This window comes from Engraulis encrasicolus, chromosome 24 (genome assembly GCF_034702125.1).
Source record: "Engraulis encrasicolus isolate BLACKSEA-1 chromosome 24, IST_EnEncr_1.0, whole genome shotgun sequence".
Taxonomy (NCBI): Eukaryota; Metazoa; Chordata; class Actinopteri; order Clupeiformes; family Engraulidae; genus Engraulis; species Engraulis encrasicolus.
Window position 1 is genome coordinate 42,243,550 of NC_085880.1, and position 23,961 is coordinate 42,267,510.

General features: G+C 45.1%; 1 protein-coding gene across 1 annotated transcript in view; it reads left to right on the plus strand.

Moving 5' to 3' along the window:
• The window catches only part of LOC134440941 (dystonin-like), a 235,715-nt gene that overhangs the window by 54,604 nt on the left and 157,150 nt on the right, over nucleotides 1-23,961 (plus strand). The window contains exons 8-9 of the mRNA XM_063191098.1: nucleotides 4,904-4,981; nucleotides 7,208-7,300. Of these exons, the coding sequence (XP_063047168.1) occupies nucleotides 4,904-4,981; nucleotides 7,208-7,300 (171 nt within the window). The remainder of the gene's footprint in view (nucleotides 1-4,903; nucleotides 4,982-7,207; nucleotides 7,301-23,961) is intronic.

Genomic DNA, 23,961 nt, shown 5'->3' on the forward strand with positions numbered 1-23,961 from the left:
AAAACCCCTTTTAATGTCTTTATTATGTTATATACCATCAAGTTCCACCATCCACCATCCACCATTGTACTGTACATATACAGTAGATGTGCTCACATGCGGAAGCGCTTGAGTGACTCCTCTGGACCAGAGTGATCTCACAGTGTTGCGTAATAATAATAGGAGATGGAAATGAACGGTTCTTCCCCGCCTGCCCAAGGCGCTGGGGCTAGCTGGACGTGAGTAGGGAGGGTAGTCAAGGTCTCTCTTCCCCTGCTGCAGTGCCTTCCGCCTGGAGGCTTTTAGTCCCGTCGCCTGCCTGCCAACCAGCTACCCACCCAGCCATCCAGCCATCCATCCACTTAGCCCTTGCCGGACCCTGGCACAGGGCCGCTGACAATGTTTGCCAGGCCCAGGACAAATTCATCTGAATGCCCCCCCCTCCCCATTCAATGCATAGAATATAATGAGAACCCAATTCTGGGCCCACTCTCTCCCCGGGGCCCGGACAACTGACCCCTTTTGTCCTCCTACCCTGTCGGCTTCCCTGTACCCAGGCATCCATCCACTTAGCCATGATCCAGCCAGTGCCGCTGACAGCGTTTACCAGGCCCAGGACAGTTTCATTTGTATGGGCCCATCCATCCATCCATTGCATTCAATATAATGTGAACCCAATTCTGGGCCCACTCTCTTCTCTCCCTGGGCCTGTGACAACTGACCCCTTTGTCCTCCTCCCCTGTCGGCTTCCCTGCACCCAGTCATCCATCCACTTAGCCATGATGCAGACACTTCCCCAGCCAGCCACTTACTTACTCAGTTGGGCTGCCACGCCATTTTTTTCCGTCTCGCTGCCCACTCGCTACGCCCCTGGTCAGCCGCCGTCCACGTGTTTCGGTTATTTTCCCCCTCTCGTGTTGTTATTTTTCCCCTCCGCCTCCGCCTCCACCTCCACCTCATCCTCCTTTCTTCCGATTCTCATTGTCCGAGTCCTTTCCTCCTGGCATCCTCTTTAGCAGGGGCGGATCTAGCCATTTTGGGGCCCTAGGCGAAATATAAACATGGGGCCCTCACGCCTCTGGTCAGCCGTTGTCCACGTGTTTCGGTTATTTTCCCGCTCTCGTGTTGTTATTTTTCCCCTCCGCCTCCTTGTCCGCCACTTCCTCCTCCTCCTTTCTTCCGATTCTCTTCGTCCGAGTCCCTTCCTCCTGGCATCCTCTTTAGTCGGCTGTAGCTAGCATCCTACCACGTGCACGTGTTTCGTTTATTTTCCCCCTCTCGCCCCCTTCCCCTCCGCCTCCTTGTCCGCCACTTCCTCCTCCTCCTTTCTTCCGATTCTCTTCGTCCGAGTCCCTTCCTCCTGGCATCCTCTTTAGTCGGCTGTAGCACCTCACCAGGGGGGGCATCCGTCTCGCTACCCACTACGCCTCTGGTCAGCCGCCGTCCACGTGTTTTGGTTATTTTCCCCCTCTCATGTTGTTATTTTTCCCCTCCGCCTCCTTGTCCGCCACTTCCTCCTCCTCCTCCTTTCTTCCGATTCTCATCGTCCGAGTCCCTTCCTCCTGGCATCCTCTTCAGTCGGCTGTAGCTAGCACCTCACCAGGGGGTTCTCCTTCCTGCTACTATTCAGAGTTTCCTGTCGGCTGTATTTGGGGCAGTATTGGGGCAGCCGTGGCCTAGTGGTTAGAGAGTTGGTCTTTCAATCCAGGGGTTGCAGGTTCAAATCCCCTCTGACCTCTCCCTACATTGCCATCCATAGCTAAGTTCCCTTGAGCAAGGCACCTAACCCCACATTGCTCCAGGGACTGTAACCAATACCCTGACAAATAATAACTGTAAGTCGCTTTGAATAAATGAAAGCGTCAGCTAAGTGTAATGTAATAATAATGTATTTCCTCATAGGATGGTGTAGGTGGCAGGAGCGGAGCTCAGGGACCCCAATCCTGTTTAAGGTAGTCGTGGGCTAAAACACACACCCTTAAATGTTGACTTGCAATAGGTTTTACTGTAGTGTAATTGAATAAATGACTAAAAGCCTGAAGCCCAAACACAAAGAGTTTGCTCAGTTGCAAACAGGGGGTCGCTAGTCTATTTTATTTGTTAATACTAAGGCGGGCATTCTGAGACTTATGATGAGGTCAAGGGGGGGCGTTTGTTCAAAAAAGGTTGAGAAGCACTGCAGTAGCGGAAACCAAGACAAAATCATGACAATCCGCCTTCCTGCCTCCCCACGTGCCTCCTTCCGCCCCACCGGACGTGTCATTAGCTGCAGTGCTGTGGAGAGGGAGTTAAAGCAGTGCTTCCCAACCTTTTTTGTCCTGCGTACCCCCTTAGCAACTTTTTCATATGATGAGTACCCCCTCGCCCTCATTCAGGCTCTGTTCCTCTATCCCAATGTGACTACACTCAATATATTTCTAATTATTACATTTTTCCGCGTACTCCTTGAGGTGTGCTCGCGTACCCCTAGTGGTACACGTACCCCTGGTTGGGAAACACTGAGTTAAGGGCGGGTTATGCTCTCTTCTCAGCCTGTTGCCTACAAGTCAACGCAGTTAAGACCTCAGACCCTTTCTGCACAGTAAAAAATGCAGCACTAGTTTAACACTTGGATAGTATTCGGGGACCAAATACAATCTTAAGAACATGTTAAATCAACTCGCTACGTGTTGAATTAACACTGCATTTCTTTTTTTACTGTGCAGCAGCAGTGGTGTGGTTAGGGGTTATTTCAGTACAGGTTGGTTGTGTATTGTGTTAGACACTGTAGGCCCACGCAGGGGAAACAAAGAAAAGCTGGGAGCGATTGTTATCCTGGCCAGCCACAGGGGGAAAAAAGAGCTGATCTCATTCTCTACCCAGAACCCAATGCTACATGCTGTAATAAATAAATGCAGCCCAATCTTGTGATTGGGATCCCAGCACAGTAAAACATGCAGTGTTATTTCAACACGTAGAGAGTACTCTGGAGTATTCAGGGACCAAATGCTAAATCTGGAAGGTGTTAAATCAGCTCGCTGCGAAGTGTTGAATCAAGACTGCAATAAATAAATGCAGCCCCAATCTTGTAATTGGGATCCCTGCACAGTAAAACATGCAGTGTTATTTCAACACTTAGAAAGTACTCTGGGACCTAATACTGAATCTAGAAACTGTTAAATCAACTCTGTGAAGTGTTGAATTAGCATTACATTTTACACTGCACAATATAGCGTGCTCTGCCTTGGCACATGCTTGGCCCATTCTTCTTTTTACCAAGCTTCAGCAGGTTTGGGTCAGTATCTGTAATTTTTTAAAATCCTACTTAGGACCGTACAGGAAAACTGCACCTAAAACATAACCTGATTAGTGGGAACAGTAATCTTGTTATTGAGGAAGAAGTGCTTGAGGGTACGTGTGCTCTCGCTAGGCTCGCTGTATTGAACGCCTCGTCCGAAAACAACTGCTGTCGATTTCATTGCCATGCAATAGTTTATGTTAAAGAGATACTGTCCCATTTTTGGAAATAAACTTATTTAACACCTCCCCTTGAGTTAAATAATAAGGTTTTACCATTCTCCTGTACTTTCAACCGTTCTTGGGGTATGGCAGTGCAAATTTTACCTCCATGCTAGCAGTTAACATTGAGTCCTATGAGACCAGCTCGCGGCTAACTGGTCTCATAGGACTCAATGTTAACTGTTAGCTTGGAGGTAAAATTTGCACTGCCATAACTAGAAAACGGTTGAAAGTACAGGAGAACGGTAAAACCCTATTATTTAACTCAAGGGGAGGTGTAAAATAAGCTTATTTCCAAAAATGGGACAGTATCACTTTAAATGTTTTTGTTTTGGGCCTTTTCCACAGTTTTTTGGACAGCCCAGTGAAGATGGAGACAGAAAACTAGTGGGAGAAATATGGGGAAGGGTTGGGAGTTGGGACATGATCCCATGGTCCCCATGGGCATGATGCAAGACACCTACTGAAATATTTTTGAATGTACTTTCCCTACACCACACTCCACCACTTATAGGGCTTTCAGGCCGACCAGAACGGAGCCGGTGTCGGTGCCCACACCAGTTACGTTTGGCACCAAAGTGCTTGTCTGCGAACCGCCCGTGTTCATACTGGGCTCTGAACTTTTTCCGCACGTGACTTTGTTACCCGGATGAACCTGCTGACGGCCACGCTGTCGTTACGGTTCGCAGAGAAAAACCTAGTATTTTGCGGTTCGCATTGCGAACCAACTATCCGGTTCGCGAACGCCAATATCTGTGGCGTGAACACGACGGCCGGTTCACGATTAGGTGCGGGAACGGGCTCCAGCATGGTTCTCAGTCGGCCTGAACGCGCTATTAGGGATAACCCTATCACTTAATGAAACATTATGAATAATACTTAATGAATGGGCACAACTTGGGCATACTGTGCGTAAGTTGCTGTCAGAAACGTAGCCATTCGCTTTCAATAGAATAAGAGGCCAGCATTTAGTGATTCGCTTTCAATAAGAATCATTTGGTGATTCGCTCTCCTGCCGCGCATTAGAACCTGAAGGGTTCTTGCTTGGCGTCTCCCCGGTAGTACCAACCGTCCTGTGGTGTGGTGAGCCGGTCCCTAGTGTCTCCGACCAGGGGCCTGGCTGGGACCTATACTACGAAGCTGGTTCAGGAGTAAACCAGGTTAAGTTAAGAGGTAAATCATCTAATAGAAGAGCCTGGAATCCTCGTTTATGAGTACTCCAGGCTCTTCTATTAGATGATTTACCTCTTAAATTACCGGTAACCCGGTTTACTCCTGAACCAGCTTTGTAGTATAGGCCCCAGATGACAAGCAGAGAGCTGCTATTGATATTGCTGTTGTCCTTGATTATCACTTGCTTGACACCTTCTCCTCTTCCTCTTCCTCTTCCTCTTCCTCTTCCTCTTCATCTTCCTCTCTTCCACAGCCGCGGGAGAAAGGCCGCATGCGCTTCCACAGACTCCAGAATGTACAGATAGCACTGGACTACCTGAAGAGGAGACAGGTAAGGAAGACGACCGCAGCACGCAGACATGCAGATTTGCACGCTAATCATAACCGTTGTTTGGCTATCAGTCCTATTAGAGTAGACTAAGATAATACAGCTACTGACGTGACTGCCCTACAATGCAAAACAGAACACTTCAGTATTGCACACATTAGCTGTAGGTGGGTAGGGGAACGTGTCTATGTTCCCACAGCCCATTGGTCCCACAGCCCATTGGTCCCACATCACTAAGATTTTTGACATTATTTTTTAGGCCCATTGGTCCCACAGCTCAATGGCCCTACATCATATTCTTGTTGCTACATGTTCCCACAATTCTAAGAATTCATTCAAATTTAGGCGCTATGTTCCATGGCGTGGAGAAAGGCACGTTCTCTTAGTTTACTTGGAAATGTAGGAACATGAAGTTGTGGAGCATAGGGCCTATATTTGAATAATTTCTTAAACATGTGGGAGCATGGAGCAGCAGGAATAAGCTGTGGGACCAATGGGCTGTAGGACCAATGGGCTGTGGGAACATAGAGCTGAACCCGGTGGGTAGTACATCTTCAATCTAATTGTACGTATACATACAGTGCATATAGTTTAGATCAGATATACTGTATGTGCAGTGACAATAGCAGCTTTAATTCCATTGAATGTACATTCAGAATGATCACTAAAGGTAGCGAGTAGTGTTTTGTTTTTGATTATATTGTGTTGTAAGTACGCTTCGAGCTCTCGTTGCAAGGCTATAATGTTGAATGGCCCTTTTACCTAACATGTTTACCTAACCCTGGCTCACTCGGAGACATCAGTGAGATGTATACAACCCTGGATGTCAGACGCCATTGGTGATGTATTGCCTGAGAGGCACCAATACCGTAGGCACTAGGCAGGCACTTTGAGGATCGAATAGCAGTTGGAAGTACCTTCCTCCGTGCTCCGGTCCATAGCTTCAGGGGCTAATGGCTAGAGAATGTTGTTGCGGTCTTGAACCAACCATCCCTCCAGAGAGTTAAGAAGAAGAAGAAAAAAAACTACAAACAGCAAAAATGCAATAAGGTCGATCCCATTTAGCATCTCTGTGGTCCTCATCAGAGGGCATGATGGGAAATGGTGTCTCTTGTCTGTTGTGTAGGTCCTCTGGGAAATTACATCATTGTCAGTGGGCCACGCTCTAGTCGGCAGACAAAGGATTCTCACATTCCACAATACCAAATCTAAGCCTTTATCTCGTCATTGGCTTTTCCTTTTGTGACTATTGTTGTTGGCGATTGGCCGGCCATTCGTATTCATGAACCAGACGGACAGACAGCGGTTTCACTTTCCTTTTCTCTCATTCATGGCTGAAAGGCTATAAAAAGGTCACGTGATTGACGAGGCGAAAGAGGACTTTCATGCGTGCTGTTCTGCCAAGTCCATGTGGTCGCCAGGGCACATGCATGCACACATACTGTAAAAATGCCCAATAAATTCCTGCTGGCATTCTGGGAGTGGAGTTTGACCCAGTGTTATCTCTTTTTTTACCCTGTTATCATCTCATAATGCATAACCCCTGTCGTCATTAGATTGTTCAATCGCCTTGTCCAAAGGAATTGTCTTCAACGTTTGTTTTTATTTGTGTTCATGTTTTGTTCATGGATTTTCTGAACTGAATATGTGCTTTGGGGTGCATACTGACTTTGTAGGATGTCTCTTTAATACAGTTGTGTCATCACGCCTGTTGAAATTTAGCTTTGTCATCACATGGATTGGAGTCATGTACAGTAGTAAGCTATGTGCTCCTGCCCCCTTGTGGTACGGCATTGGTACTGAAATGATACAGACTGAGGTGTTGTGAAGACATTTGAAATAATATAATAATAATAATAATAATAATAATAATAATAATAATAATAATAATAATAATAATAATAATATGATAATGACGACAACAGCAACTGATATTAGGAATATACATTGTAGTATTATTAAAATGTAATATTAGTAATTTGGTAGCAGTGGTCTGAAATTGGCAAATCCATTTAAGCCATAACAACATTCCATCTTGCCATAAAAAACGTTAATATTAGTGGTCTATGTGTCCAGACTTGAATATACAAGTATCTTCAGATTTCTAAATATTGACAAACTGTCCCAAAGTTACTGGTACTGTATTTTTATTTTTATTATAGGATTTTTTTTTTTTTTTGCATGCGCGCAAACAGTCCAGATCTCAAACACATCCTCTCTTGTCCACAGGTGAAACTGGTGAACATCAGAAATGATGACATCACAGACGGGAACCCCAAGCTGACGCTGGGCTTAATATGGACCATAATTCTGCACTTTCAGGTACGTTCATGAAATACTTTTCTATGACGGCTGTTTTAGGGGTGGTGGTGGCTCAGGTGTTAGAGGAGCTGTTCGGCAATCAGAGGGTTGTAGGTTCGAGCTCCACTCTGCCTGACCCCATTGATGTGTCCTTGAGCAAAATGCTTAACCGTTTCTCCTGGTGGTACCCTGCGTGGCAGCAATTGCCACAGGTGTGTGAATGAGAGTGTGAATGGGTGACTGTGAGGCATACAATGTAAAGCTCTTTCAGTGCTCGAAGGAGTGGAAAGGAGCTATATAAATGCAGTCCATTTACCATTTGACAAGGCAAACTCTGGCGTTTTTCTTGATAGATATTTTGACTGTGGTTATCAGCTTGATAATCTGTTGATTCATATGCCTGTCTATCTTTACTTTCGTAATAATCAAAATATCAGCGATATGAATGTGATAGTTGGATATATTTCGACAGTGGTTATCAGATTGATGTCAATATGTGGACCTGCCTCTATATATGTCTATCTGTATTTCTGTAATAATCAATATGTTAGTGGCATGACTGCGATAGCGGGCTATATTCATGATGCCTGAAGTCATATCATGTAATCTTGCAATGCTGGCATACTTAACAGTGTTGAGTGGTGTGTGGCTGAAGTGAAAAAACATCGATTTATCTTGTAGATCAGGGTTTCCCAAACTGTGGTGCGTGCACCCCTGGGGGTGCGCAGCCTGCCATAAGGGGGCGCGCAAGCTAAATAAAGCAATTGTGAATATGTCAGTTTTTATCCTGCATTAGAAGTAGTTTTTAATTGTATGGTGAATTGTATGCTGGAAGGGTCCATCTGAAGTGTAGTTTAAGTCCCTATTGGAAAATAGGATTCCCCAAAACAACTGTGCATAATGTGCAGTGAATCATACTTGCGTGGCCATCAGCATACCGAAATATTCGCTTAGGGGTGCGCGAACCACATTGAAATGTACAAGGGGGTGCACAGAGTAAAAAGTTTGGGAACCGCTGTTGTAGATAGATGCCATTAATGATTAAAGGAGTGTCTGCTTTAGTAGTCATATAATATCATGTCTTTATATTTCTCCAAGTTCCACGGAAATCTGCGTCCTGGCTGTATGGCATGTGATTATCAGATGAATACTGATAAACAATGCCGTTGACCCTGAGAGGTTTTGGCTCTGATGCGTTGTGGATATCAGGGATGGTGTGCTATGCCACGTGTCCGTGTTTATTATATCCTTGTAATAGACTGCATGGTGTAAATGTGGTGGTATATTAATGATTATGAGTGTGACGGTGGGACACAGCCTCATTTTTTTATCAGTATTCATCTGATAATCGCATGACATATTAATATCTATGGGTGTGATTGTGAGACACAGTCTCGTTTTTTTATCAGTATTCATCTGATAATCGCATGACATACAACCAGTACACAGATTTCCGTGGAACTTGGAGAAGTTAGTATAATGCCATGATAACCTTCAATCATTAATGGCAAAAGATAAATGTTTTTTTCACTTCAGCCATCCACCACTCAGCACTGTTAAGTACGCAGGCATAAGGCTACATGCATCCAGAGATGCATAACGCAGGAGTAAAAGTACTGTTACGGATGTAATTACAACACCAGTAGTATGATATTGACCTCATTCCAACTGTGTAATATCATACTATTAATGTTGTAATTACACCTGTAACAGTACCTCTACTTATACTTTATACATCTCTGCATGTGTCCACTCCAAGTACCAAGCTTAGGAGAGATCAAACATCTAACTTGGTGTTAATGGTGTTAATGGTGGATAGATCCATTCAGGGCTGAGTGATTTCAAAGATGGTTGTAAATGGAGATTGTGATAGAAGCCGGTTAATTCTATTATCAGACCAAAAATGCTGAAGTGAAATGGACATAGGCACTGAATTAGGTGGGGCACGGTCCTTCTTGATCCCCCCAAAGATTAAGGTGGAGGGGCAAAAGCACCCCAATATTAATAATCAAAATGTTGATTGTTGTCTTCTATCTGCCTGTGTACACATTTCAGTCATTACCACATTCTAATTTTGAACCCACAATGTTGAGCTGATGTTGGCGCCTTTGGAAATGGATTTAAATAGTTTCGGACAGAAAAAGGTTTTTACAATTATAGCTCTGTGACTGTACACACTGACAGTTTGTTTATGACGCTGTGTGACATGACGCAAATGAAGCCGTATGTGTGATATTTTAATGCCTTGAAAGAGAGCTGCTTTCAAATGGCTGGTACCAGGATAATGAAATAATACCGGAAGTGATGTTGGATATGACGTTCTCTCAAAATGTGGCGGTCTCTCTTTTTTTTGCCATGTCATCCTGCCATGATAGGCTAAATCTATAATCCCTCAGTACATGGAAATACAGCAGAACGATCAGATTTTAGACACTTCTGACTTTTTTTGTTCACTTGCTGCCTTGACTATTCACACACGGTGCACCTACATGGTATAGTCTTCATTTGCCTGTTACATAATTGTATCCGCCCAGACAGACATGGCTGGAAAGCTCGTCCCAGCTGTTCAGACTTAGCAGTGTTATGTGGCGGCGGACCTGACTTCATCCAACCACTAGAGGGCAGTCCAGTGTAGGAAAGATCAGAGCTGTAGACCAGGGGTGGGGAACCTACTGTATGTCTCGAGGGCTGTTTACCAACCTTGAGGTCGTGTCATCCGGCCCCGGTTATAATTTTAATGTTATGCAGCTTCACATGGAATATGACGTGTTTTGTAAAAGGAGTCTTGGAAATCATAATACAATACAATTAAGTTATATTTTAGGAGACCTAGAGAAGGTGGGGTCTGTTGTAAAGGAGGCTGCCTTCAACATAGGCCTAAAGTGCATGGAGAAATCCTGGTTTGTGTTCATAGTACGGCCCTTGGAGGACTTGTATGGCCCTTGGAGGAATTTGAGGTGGCCCTTCGAGTGAAAAAAGTTCTTCTTAATGATAATGGTGAATGGAGTGTTGTTTTAGAATTTTATGGTACTGTACTACACATTATATTTATGATGTTTTGCTGCACTTTGTTCACAGTGTTCAAATTCACACAAATTCGCTGTTACCAGAATGGCAATGACCAAGTCAGAGTGCATTACTAAAGGCCCTCTGTTATGCCATAGCAGAGTAATATTATGGTAATTAACCTTTCAATGGCTATTATAGTGCGCCACTGGTGGTACGGCGTGCATTATGTGGCTACAGTACATGAGCACTTCAGTGGCAATCTCTGATGCCCTGGCCCATGATAAAGATCCCTGTGATTACCAGATAAATGGTTGGGGTGTTGTCCACTCTGAGTAATGCTCCCTGATGTACTGGCCAGTAGGAACGACATCAAAGAGCATCGAGCATCAGCATGTCAGAAGAGCCTGTAATTAGACACGCCCGGATGGCACGGCTAATCTGCCCCCCTCCGTGTGGTGTGGTGTGGTGTGGTGGCCTTAGATCAGAGACGGAGGACCACTCCTGCCCGCCCATTTGAGACTAGCTGGGGCTGTGCCTGTCCATGCATTGGTGGAGCATCACCGCTAGGGTTGCAAACTCCCTGGGGGGAAAGCTAGGGACACGTCATTTTTGCGGGGGGTCTGGGGGTCCTGTCCTAGAAAAAAAAATAGATACAATTGCCCACATTTTAACCAAATTTTGTCCAGTTTCAGTTCAATATGGAACTGTATTTTTGTTTCTAATTAAGGGACAATTCTGTTTTTCAAGGGAGGGTTGGTAGCCATAATCACAGAGCATTTTTTCCTGCAGAACTTTTCTTGGCAGGGCTAGGGCTATTCAGGCTCAGTGCTCGACTCGGGCCTTGACAAGTTTTTGTTATTAAAGAAACTGTTAAAGATTCAAGCTCAGGATTTTGTTTCTTCTATTAGGGCTGTGTTCCCCAGGCTGGGTGGAGTGTTCGGCTCTATCAGAGACATCTGGCTATTTCAGGCTATTTCAGTATCGCAGTATCAAATGGCATACCTTATGGTGTGAAACTTCTCAGCATGAAATAGATCATACATAATTAAGATAAATTAAGGAATTGAATTAACAATAGAGCAGAGTATCATTTATTAATCCTGAGGGAAATCAAGGTGTCCAGTAGCATACATACTGTACATAAAAACTGAAAAATGCAAAACAACATCTTCCTCTTTCAAGCGTCCTTGTCAAGGTGGTAGATGTTGTTTATTATCACTGTGTTGTTTATTATAACTGTTCAGTGCTGGGGAAAATACTGCAACCCTTACAAGAAAACAGGCACTGAGATTATATGCAAGTTGTTTAAAACACACTTCATAATACAGGTATCTTTAAAAAAGCATTCCCCAAAATAAAATTTGAAAACATCAGTTTTTAGGATTTCAGGTGGAGCACCAGTGTTGATACAGCCTACATTTTGAGAAAATCAGCTGTTGAAGTGAATGATGTACAAAGTAGATAGATTCACAGCGATGACTATGTTTAGTCAAGATGAAAACGACTTTTTTGGCCACCATGTTTCAGCATGTTGTACTTCAGTTCGGTGTGTGATGAAAGATAGGATCTAAAAGACAATGTCAACACATGCTGAACATGTAGTATGCCTGACAAATGTTTTGTTCACTTTCATCATTGCTCATTCTGATCAGTCAAACCGTCTTTGTAGAAATAGCAGCCAGCCTCTGGTTTGGTTCTTAGTGTATTAACTATTAGTGTGCTATGTATTTTATTTGAATTTTTGATGCAATTTTTGTTATTATAGGAATTGTCTACATGCAGCAGACAGACAAGAGATATTTGTGTGTGTTTTGCTGCAGTCAGTCTATTTATAATCTATGGCCTCATCTATTAGCTGTGTTGGGATTGTCTGCAGGGAGAGGTAGCCGTTTGCACACTTGCTCTACCATGCACTAACACAGACAGATAGGCAGGCAGGCAGGCAGGCAGGCAGGCAGGCAGGGAGACAGACAGACAGACAGACAGACAGACAGACAGACAGACAGACAGACAGACAGACAGACAGACAGACAGCAGACACGCACGCACAGACACACACATGCACTCACATGCACACGCACACACACACAACCCTGATGTTGGAGCTGCAGAATATAAAGTAGTCCTCTGCTTAGCACATTAGTTTTTAGTGGCCAACTAAAGTCACTCACAACCTTGAATTTTTAGCATCAACAGTCCCTAGCACAGACGAAAATGCACACAGAGACACAGGCACACAGACACATACAGTACGTGCAAGCACGCATCTCTGCACACACAAATAGACCGTCACACTCTCTTTCTCTCTACACACACACATACACGCTCGCACACACACACACACACACACACACACACTCGCAGACACACACTCACACACACACACACACACACACACACACACACACACACACACACACACACACACACACACACACACACACACACACACACACACACACACTCGCAGACACGCACTCACACACACTCACACTTGTATGCTTGGTGCGCAGTGCCACAAACTGCATCCCCCTTCTCCTCTCCTCTGCTCTCCTCTCACTCCTCTGCAATGGATTATTAATATCTCTGGCGCTGTATTCTGGCTTCATGTCCCCTTGCCTTCCACTATGGGGAAGGAATGCTGGCAGTGGCGCTCCAGTTCTCTCAGCTTACCGCTGGCTGCTAATGGAGACTATGGATACTAACAGGACGTTGCTACAGCAGGGCTCTCTACTGTGGGATGGGGTGGGGTGCGCTAAGGTAGCGTAGGGCAGTGGTTCACTTCCCAAACTTTTTCAGCAGGGATCCTCTTTTGGACTTGAGAATACTTTCATCTTATTTTCATTATATTATATTATATTATATTATATTATATTATATTATATTATACAGTACAACATGTATGGCTGGTGAAACATTATAATATAATATAATATAATATAGTATAATATAATATAATATAATATAATATAATATAATATAATATCATATAATATAAATTAATATAATATAATATAAATTAATATGATATAAATTAATATAATATGTTGTATTATTATGTATTGTGACATGGAATATATATGTATTACGTAAGAATAGTAGTGTTGAGTATTAGGGATGCGGTGGGATGTGGTTGGAGCAAGCACACTTCGAATAGGAGTGGAGTGAATAGGAGTGGAGTGATTGAGAGAGAGAGAGAGAGAGAGAGAGAGAGAGAGAGAGAGAGAGAGAGAGAGAGAGAGAGAGAGAGATAGAGAGAAAGAGGGAGCGAGAGAGAGAAAAAGGGAGGGAGAGAAAGAGAGAAAGGAGGAATGCAACAAAGATTGTCCAGTTGCATGTTCCAACGACTCCTCCTCTGGTATCTGCAGTGACTCCAGATTGACCCGACCCACTCTGCCTTTTCATAGCCGTCCCGCCAGAATGAAAGAAAGAGAAAAAAAATGATGATGGTGATGATTATGATGATGAAGATATATATCGTATTTTTATGCTTGAGGATAAAATGTGTCTGGGTGTGTGCATGCAGTGCATGCACACGTGTGTGTGTGTGTGTGTGTGAGAGAGAGAGAGAGAGAGAGAGAGAGAGAGAGAGAGAGAGAGAGAGAGAGAGAGAGAGAGAGAGAGATGGATAGAGAGAAAAAGTGTTGGAGGCTACAGATTGAGAGAGGGAGAGTGTTTTATAATGCGTGGGCTCATAAAACAGCATTGACAGGTAGCTTGGGTGACGTGTGGCCGCACCTGCCCCTGTCATTCACGCAAGCCGCTGGGCATGGGTGCAGAGCTGGACTGGCCATCTGGCATAGCAGGCATTTCCCGGTGGGCCCCGTACCCTTGTGGGCCCCGTACCCTTGTGGGCCCCTATTTTCAGAAATGGAAAAAAGGTGTTTTTTTTTAAACATTTCTGAAAATAGAGGCCCACAAGGGTGCGGGGCCCACCGGTTCTGCATCGCTAATTATGAGGGGCCCCTTTAAGCTAGAAGTGCCTGGGCCCTATTTCTCCCCCAGTCCAGCCGCTGGGCATGGGTGCAGGAGTGCCGCAGGAGTAGGAGTGGCAGCAGCAGCTCACAGTGGGCCTGTTCCCTCTTGACTTCGCACACAGTTGCAGGGCAACTCGCAAGAGTTGTTTTGCCTCCTCTCCCCCTCTGGCTTCCGTTCAAATGCCCTGAGAGACATTTTTTTCAAGAAGTCTCTGACAGCTGATTGACTGACTCACCGATGACCCTTTTAAAACTTTTTATACATTTTCTCTGATGCCTAAAAAATGATGGTGCTGTGTGAATGTGGCATTGAATGTGGATTGATGTTGTTTTTAGCTGCAATCAATCAGTACTATAATCTAACGATGCTGTGCTGTTGAAGTGAACTTTGTTTTTTGCCACTGCAATGTAAACTGGAGCTGAACATTATAAATTACGCTCTTTTTTACGTTATAAATTAGCTGTTACCAGAATGGCAATGACCAAGTCGTAGTGCATTACTTAAGAGGCCCTGTGTTAAATCATAGTAGTGTAGCACCATGGTAGTTCAAGTTTTCAATGTCTATTACAGTGTTCCACAGGTGGAACGGCGTGCATTATGGGGATACACTACTATGTTCTCTACTCTCTACAGTACACTGTAAATTGTACTATGTATAATGCACTACTGTATGTACTATGATATTACCTATTGGACTGCGTTCCTTGATCTCAAACTAATGCATGAGCTGCTACTCTGGCGAATATTGATATTTTGATATTTGAGTCATGAAGAACTTAAGTGAAGGCAGCACATTACATTACATTGCATTTAGAAGATGCTTTTTAACCAAAGCGACTTACAATCAAGGAGATAATCATAGTCAACATCACCAGCAGATACAAAGTGCACAGGAAATATACAGAACAACAAGTGCAGATGCTAAGTAGGGTTAGAGTATGATTAGGGTTAGGGTTAGAATATGATGCACATACAAAACAAAGGAGATACGCACTCCGCGCTTCTAAATTAACAATCCGGTGCAACCAGAGCAGGACCAAAACATAGGCAAAAAGGGAAATAAATCTGGTGCCACACGGATGTCTATTTTCTGTTATTTATTTTTTTAGTGCAGTGAGACTAACGTTTCGACATGCGGACTCTGATGAAGACGCATGTCGAAACGTTAGTCTCACTGCACTAAAAAAATAAATAACAGAAAATAGACATCCGTGTGGCACCAGATTCTTTTTCCCATGATGCACATACACTCTGCATCATATTCATCACAGCTGGACAATGTTGTTGTAATAATGTGAGGGCTGTGTGTTGTAGTCATAATAAACAGAGAAGGCTGGCTGGTTATTGGACTTGCAGTTGAAATATTGATTAAAATGTCATTGTAGAATACTTGTATGTATTGCAATGCTTGCATATGATCACATTGTAGAATACTTGTACATGTAGTTTGAATGAAATATGAAAACTGGTAAATGACCTACTAGTTGAAAAAAACAGTTTCATTGCTCATACTTTCATACTTCTATACTTTTTTTAACTGCTGCTCCCCTGTGGAATGCTGTGATACTATATGCCTTCTGTCTGCCCGGAGGTACAAAAATGTGCAGCAAAGGCATAGTATATTAGCTTATATTTCCAGCTTCTTTTTTTGTTTTGCCAGCTTGTGCCCTCATACAGTAGTATAAATAGATTTGTCAGTGATGGCGGCCGCACAGTATTAGACGTGTGACAAATATGACAAGCATGTGAGACTTCATTTCCTGATAATCACATCTGTCATACTGGTATAATGAAGTCGTGATTTATGACTTAATCTGTCTGGGGTTTCTGTGGCTCTCCTCATATTTGTTCTGCAGTCCTGCATAGGGGCGTAAATCACAGCCTCCATGAAGATACGATTCAATATCGATTTCTTAAGGCAGTAATTCGATTCTTTTCTAATTTCTATACTTAGGAATGCCCCACGATACGATATGATTCAATTCGTTTTTATTTTTTCCCAATTACTTTTCCACTTCTAATATGTTGCACAATTAACTGCTAGGGCATCAGCTACACAGAAAGTGTCAATATAACACTCAGAGAGCCGGTTCAGCAAAATGAGCGTTAGATGCAACTCTCCAAGTGCTGTGGTTAACACTGTACAAATGTATTATATTGTGTGGCATTCAACCTGTCTGAAGTTCTGTCTGTGGGTCTCCTCGTGTTTTAGCTTAGCACTTCCGCGGCAGGTTTCAGGTGGAATTCAACTGGAGAGTCCCCCCGTTGTCGGTAACCTTCATAGGAAATGAAATGTCACAGGCCCCAGAACAGTTCCACAGTCCTATGACTGGAGTTATTTATATCTGGTGCTGTACAATGTGCAGTGAAGTCATTTCTACACAGTGGCGGAACAATTGCACACAGGGCCCCAGGGCGAAACACTGATAGGGTGGTCACAATAAGTCCCCAACACCAATACAGAAGGGCCCTGGGCCAAGGGGCAAATGCCCCACTTGTCCCCCCCCTATAGACCGCACCTGTTTCTACACCTACAATAACTAATCCATCCATCTAGAGCAGCTCTTGTCAAAACATTTGATTCAGCTGAGGCGGACATGGACGGGATAGTTCCTATAAATTTAGAATGCAAGAAATGGCCGGGCACTTGATATACACTGTAAAAAATGCAGTGTTAATTCAACAATTAGGAGTACTCTGGGAACAATTACATGCAAGAAGATGTTAAATAGACTCTCTAAGTGTTGAATTAACACCATATTTTCTTAACTTGGTGTGTTCACTCAATGCATATCTGCTATTTTCTTTTAATATCCGCTCACAACCGGCCATAAAGTTTGTCACGTTTTATCAGTGTGCTATAAATCTAAACACAACATGATTACAGTATAGACTTTGGTCGTATGCACGGTTACGCGGATTTGGTTGCCTACGTAGTCTTAACTTCTCTGAGATGTCAAATGAGTCATACTGAGGCTTACTGGGACAGGGCCCCGGCTGTCGATGAAAGTCAATGGCTCGCTCGAGTCGATAATAATCTGTTTGTTTAGTGTAAACCTCCGGACTTGAGCTGTTCACTGTGCCTTGTGGGTCGCAGCGGTCTCCTGATTAGAGGACCGAGGGCCAGGGCCGGATTAATGCACAGGCTAGATATGGCTGCAGCCTAGGGCCCCCCACAGGCTAGATATGGCTGCAGCCTAGGGGCCCCTACCTGTCAGGGGGCCTGTGATCGACCAAAAGTGGATAAAAAAGGCATGTTATCCTGAATTTCTAGCTCGTAATTATGACACTGTCTATGTACATTTTAGCAAAATTTGCCTTCTGGGGGGCCCCACAGCAACCTGTAGCCTAGGGGCCCCAGGGCATCTTAATCCGGCCCTGCAGAGGGCCGCTGGCTGGGGCTGGCTGACTAGGGCGTTGTAACCTGTGACATGCTTCCGTAGGCCACATCACCTCACCCCCTGTTATTTTTAAAGAGCCCACCATAGGCCCAACGACTGGCCGCAAACTGGCACAGCCCCAGACCCAGACCTCCCCGTCCGTTCCCCCCCTGTCCTCCCCTGTCCCGTAACTTGCTGAGCAAAGAGTTCACACGCACTCGACCGTTAGTGGATGGACAGTAGGCGGGGGAGAGTGTGAGAGAGAGAGACAGAGAGAGAGACAGACAGACAGAAAGAGAGAAAGAGAGAAAGAGAGAGAGTAACGGTCCCTGCCTGCTTTCCCCAGTTCCCCACTTTCGTCTGTCTCTGGTCACCTGATCGTTCACTTTCACGCGCTAGACGCTTTAGTTACAGCCAAGTACATGTGGGGGTAACCTAACACCAGCTGCGCCCGCCTGCCTCCACACTGCACTGCACTGCACTGCACCGGCTGCCCATGTGTTTACCCTTCAGATAATGGAAACAGACCGGTTTGGTTTATGCAATGTTGTTTTCCAGCCGACACACAGTCGGCAATGCTAGGAAGTTGAAAGACTAGGTTCTCCGGCTTCCTTCACTGCCTTTTGCTATCTTGCTCTACTTTCTTTTCGTCGGCTCCCTCGTTTGTGACGTTAGCTTTTGGATTAGCCGGACAGAGGGAATGGTTTCAAAGGTCAGCTGAGATTCCGGGCTGCGAGTGCCGACTGACTGAAGGGTAGAACTGAGCACAGTCAGACTGAGCGACTGAGCTACTCACCAGTCGTAGTAATAGTACTGTAGTAGTAGCAGAGAAGGAGAGAGAGAGAGAGAGAGAGAGAGAGAGAGAGAGAGAGAGAGAGAGGGGGAGAGAGAAAGAGAGAGAGAAGAACAAGAACAACAAAGTGAAAGCGTGGAAGACAGAGATAGAGGACACGCAGAGAAAAAGAAGAAAAAAGGGAGCAAAAAACGGAAGAGAAGAGGGAAGCAGGACTCCCGCCTTGGACCCATCTAACAAGCGTTCCCAGAGGAATTAAAGAGAAGGAACCTCCCTGCTGGAGAACGTCAGCTGTGACGGCGAGGAGAGGAGAGGAGAGGAGAGCTGGGCAGTGAAGGCTGACCACGACCACGACTGGCTGACACCCGTTCCCTCTTACTTGCTCAGTCTCTCCCCACCCCTTGTGTTTTAGCAGGGGGAGAAGAACAGAAAAATGCCAATGTCCCTGAGGAATACACAATCCGGATTAATTGAGAACCGAAAAAAAGCTCCTTCTGTTCAGGAGGAAATGTTGAGGAGTTGAGGATCTTCTTCTTCACTAGGGGTGAAAAGCGTTGCCGGCTGCTTGTGGCGAGTGAGTGAGTGAGAACTTCTGTTTCCGAGCGGGACATGTCCCTGAGGAATACACAATACGGATTCACTGAGAACCGAAGAGCCTCTATTCAGGAGGAAATGTCAAGGAGTTGAGGAGCTTCTCCTTCACTAGGGCAGAAAACCGTTGCTGGCTGTTTGTGGCGAGTGAGTGAGTGTGTGAGAGCTTCTGTTTCCGAGTGGGACATGTGAGAAACAAGAGACGGAGCGAGAGCGAGAGTGATCGAGTGAGTGAGTGAGTCATGGGGAACATGTGTGGCTGTGTGCGGGGTCCCAAGGAGGAGTGCTACGTCGACCCCAACAAGGCCCCCCTGACGCCGGGCTCCAAGGAGCTCAGGGGCGGCCGCCGCCGCTACTTCCAGCGCAAGAAGAAGCGCAAGTCGGGGGACTTCCAGCCCACGGACTCCCTGAGGAGCCGCGGAGGGGACAGCGTCCAGAGTGAGACCCAGGATGACGACCAGGACTTCTCTTTGGGGCGGCAGGCTCTTGAGAGCTGTGAGGAAAAGCATGAGGAGGCCTCCGCCACTGGAGGAGGGGGCTACCTGCAGGTGGAGGAGGAGTGCAGGCCCAAACTGGGCAGCATCAGCCGGGGAGTGTACGTCGGAGAGGTCCCCGTGCTCGTGAAGGTGTCTCGCGGAGGAGGAGGAGGAGGCGTTTCGTCCGCGGCGCGCAAAAGACTCGCGTTGGCACATGGATGGCGGCGCTCCAGCGACCCCGAAAAGGTTAACCTGGATGGTGATGGGGACGATCTGGGCGCCGCCGCCGCCGTTTCCGGCGAGCGAAGCCTCCACAGCGTCACCAAGGCTTCCAGGCGCGTGGCGCCCAAGAAGGACAGCTTGCTGGAGAAGCGTCTTCTGAAGAGGCAGCTCAGTCGAGCGGTCAGCTTCGGAGCCGTGGAGCATATGCTGAGGACGCTGCGGGCCGGCGGCGGGGGGCGTAAGGCGGAAGACTGCATGCTGGAGGACATGAAGGGTCTCCCCAGGCTCATATGCAGCACGCAAGTGCACCGGAAGAGGAGGAGGGGAGGAGCGCAGACTTCTGTCAACGCCGACGAGGAGACTTCCGTTTCCATTTCCCAGGCTTCCCTGGACGGCGTCCAACAGCCGGTCAAGTACATTACCGTCACACCTCCCGAGGTAGCGTCAGCATTTGTGAGTCCACATGTTGATCACTGAGGGCTGGTTTGTTTTTGGCCTGATTGAAAGCCTTCTGTTTTTATTCTTTGATCCATAAACCAGTCAAATGTTTTACTGTTACTTTCTGAGGTAATTTATGTACATAAGCATCCGTATGTTGGACACAGAGGTTTGATTTGTGTCTGGCTGCATGTCTTCTGGTTTTATTCTTTGAAGCTGCATAACCTGCCCCTAAGCAGCCTTGCTCTACCATCACTACTGGTAAATCTTTTGTTAAAATGAATGAAGCAAATTTAGAGAGACAGAGATGAAATATTAGTTGCAGCCTGTTCTCAGAAAGAGGAGAGATGAATGTGCATATTTCCAGACAGACTCGCTTGCTGGTGTGTGTGTGTGTGTGTGTGTGTGTGTATGTCTCCTCAGAGTCTAGTTTTCAGGTCATTCAAGGATGGTCTGCCTGCGTTTCGGCTGTATGGCACCTTCTTCCCATGCCCACTGTTTACAAGAACACACTCTGAAACTCAAGTTCTCCCTCAAAGTGAAAAAGGGGGCAAGCAGTCTATAATTACAAACAGATCTGGGTTTACATTTTTCGCTTTTTACATTCTCTCCCTCTCCCTCTGTCAAGCGAGAGGCTCAACTTTCAGCCTAATAACACAGGGAGCAGGGAAATGTTCTTATTGTCAGCTATTTGCTTTAAAGACTGCCTTCGCCACAGCATAGCAATTATCTTCTGGTTGAAGTTTAAGGTTTAAGTTTTAGGTTTGTAATTACAGACTACTGATTATTTTAGTCCTCATGGATGGATGGATGAATGAATGACGTCACTTTGATTTTTAAGCCGAAGGTCTGTTTATTATTTCAGTGTGGTGTGTGGACCAGACATTTGATGTTACAGTACAGGCTTGGATCAGATGGAAAAGGCATTACGTTATGTGTACTTATTGCCCCCCCCTCTGTCTGTCTGAATCTGCAAAGCCAGCAGTTTTTGTTAGCCGTCTGGCTAATTCGAGCATTACCCCTCGGATGGCTGCTCTCCCACTGTCTGCCCCACGAGTGCTGTGCCATTCGGTGGATGTTGTCGATTGATAGGGACAGATTAGGACTTCATGGGCCCCTGGGCCAGACAGCAAGAAATGCCCCCCCCCCATCCTCCATGGGTGTTGCTGGTTTACAAAAAGATTCAGGGTTTTAGGACAGATGTTGAACATACCTATGTTGTTGGGAGTTTGGGGTTTTCCCCCAGAGAAAATGTGAAAATACACTTGTTAAAAAGTGTGATTTTAACACAATATGAGAATGGTAATATAGAGGTTTGGGCTTCAGGGCCCCCTTGACTCTTGGGCCCCTGGGCCTGGGCCCGGTAGGCCTGTGCAGTAGTAATCCCTCCTTGTCGATTGATCTCCATAGTGTGTAATGAAATCCTCATGTGCTCATATCTGTGCCACCGAAATGAAAGCGGTCTCTTGTCACGTATGGCATGTATTGTTTTGTCTTCAGCGTTGTCTGTGTGCTTGTGTCCGTAATTCAATAGGCAGTTGATGGGTGATGTCTGGACAGGACAGGACAGGAAGGCTGCATTTCAGACTGGTTGCATGTCTCCCAGCTTTAGCTGTGGTGGCATATTATGGACTTGAGTCTGTCTCTGTTTTGCTGAGTGATCCCCTTTGAGAGGAAATATTTCACCAGTTCTTCAGTAAACCCACTGACCCTGTTCACAGACTCCGACAGCATGCTAAGAGTCTGAGGTCTCTGCTTCTGCTCTTTGCATTTTATTTTGTTCCATCGCTGTGCATATCAGTTCCCCTGTTTTTGTGGGATGGTATGCTATGTTTGTTGTTCAGTATTAAGCAGTGTTTAGTGTCCTCCAGTGCGGGTAAGCGTGTGAAACCCACCCAAATTCAAAAGCATGTGAAACCCACTTAAATTCAAGTTGAAGTGATAATAAAAATGGACCATGCTGACTCTGAGGAGTGAATTAGTCAGTGATGGATACAGTGCATGGACTGTATTGTCAAAACGAACAAGTGAGACAATTAGGATATTATGGACTTGAGTCCGTCTCTCTTTTGCTGAGTGTTCCCCTTTGAGAGGAACATTTCACCAGTTCCTCAGTAAACCCACTGGCCCTGTTCACAGACTCCCAGCATGCTCCCAGCATGCTGAGAGTTTGAGGTTTCTGCTTCAGCTCTTTGGTTGAAGGAGAGGATTGTGCACATCCTCGGAAAAGGTGCAGGACAAAGGCCAACTGTAGCTTTCAAAGTGACAAGTCCGCACACTTAAAAATCCTTTTTGTTGTCTTTTATTATTTCATGGCTGGATAATGTTTCCACTTCAACAGTCTTCTACATCAGATTCTCTACAATCAGTCTGAGTGGTGATTAGAACATGCCTGGCACCCCTTCCTGCTTCTGCTCTTTGCATTACATGGCATTTCATGGCTGTGCATATCAGTTCTAGAGTGAGGAGTCCGCACTCTTAAAATCCTTTTTCTTTGTTTCTTTATGAAGACAACAGTCAAAAACCTCATCCTATCCTGTAAGATTGTAAGTGTGCAGACTCCACTCTAAATTACAGTCAGCCTTTGTCTTGCACCTTTTCCTGGGATGTGCACAATCTTCCCCTTCTACTGTGCATGTCAGTTCCCCTGTTTCTGTGGGGTGGTATGCTACATATGTTGTTCACTATTAAGCAGTGTTTAGTGTGGGTAAGCATGTGAAAGCCAAGCATTTGAAACCCACCCAAAGTGATTAGCCGCAAAATTCAAGTTGAAGTGATAATAAAAATGGACCATGCTGACTCTGAGGAGTGAATTAGTCAGTGATGGATATATTTAAAGCAATGACTCTCTCTCTCTCTCTCTCTCTCACTCTCTCTCTCTCTCTCTCTCTCTCTCTCTCTCTCTCTCTCTCTCTCTCTCTCTCTATCTGTGTGTGTGTGTGTGTGTGTGTGTGTGTGTGTGTGTATCTACATTTATTTGGAGTAAAGTTTACATCAAAGGCCCACTCAGGTTGCTAGGTTACTCATTGAACTAGTGTGACCGTGCACTACTGTATGTACAGTATATAACTTCTAAATATTGGTCCAAACTCTCTGTTTTATGTCTTACAGTAAAGTGATACTGTACCATTTCTGGAAATAAGGTCATTAAATCTCTCCTTCAGTTGAATGTTCTTTCAGCTAGGGCCCGACCGATATGTTTTTTCAGGGCCGGCCGATAACCGATATTTGCAACCGATATATAGAAATATTGTTCATAATAAAATGTAATGAAATATGAATTGTTTTTATTATATACACATATTTAGTTATAGTAATGAACTCTCATAGACGCAAAGTGGGGAGAGCAGAATAGAAGATGCATTCAGAACGAAACGGCTGCAAAATTGGTTGTTAAAGTTATACTAACTTATCTGTAGAAATGTATTGAAATTATGGCCGGTACCGATATCCCAAAAATGCTAAATATCGGCCCGATATATCGGTGGGGCCGATATATCGGTCGGGCCTTACTTTCAGCTATTCGCCTAGTCATGTGGTGATGCTACTTGTAGTTACAAGCTAGCAATTATCATTGAATCTTATGGGTCCAGCAAGCAGCTAGTCGGCCAGTCTGTCTGTCTGTCTGTCTGTCTGTCTGTCTGTCTGTCTGTCTGTCTGTCTGTCTGTCTGTCTGTCTGTCTATCTGTCTATCTATCTATCTATCTATCTATCTATCTATCTATCTATCTATCTATCTATCTATCTATCTAACATGTGGTATGTATGGACTAATGTATGTGTGGTGACATAGAT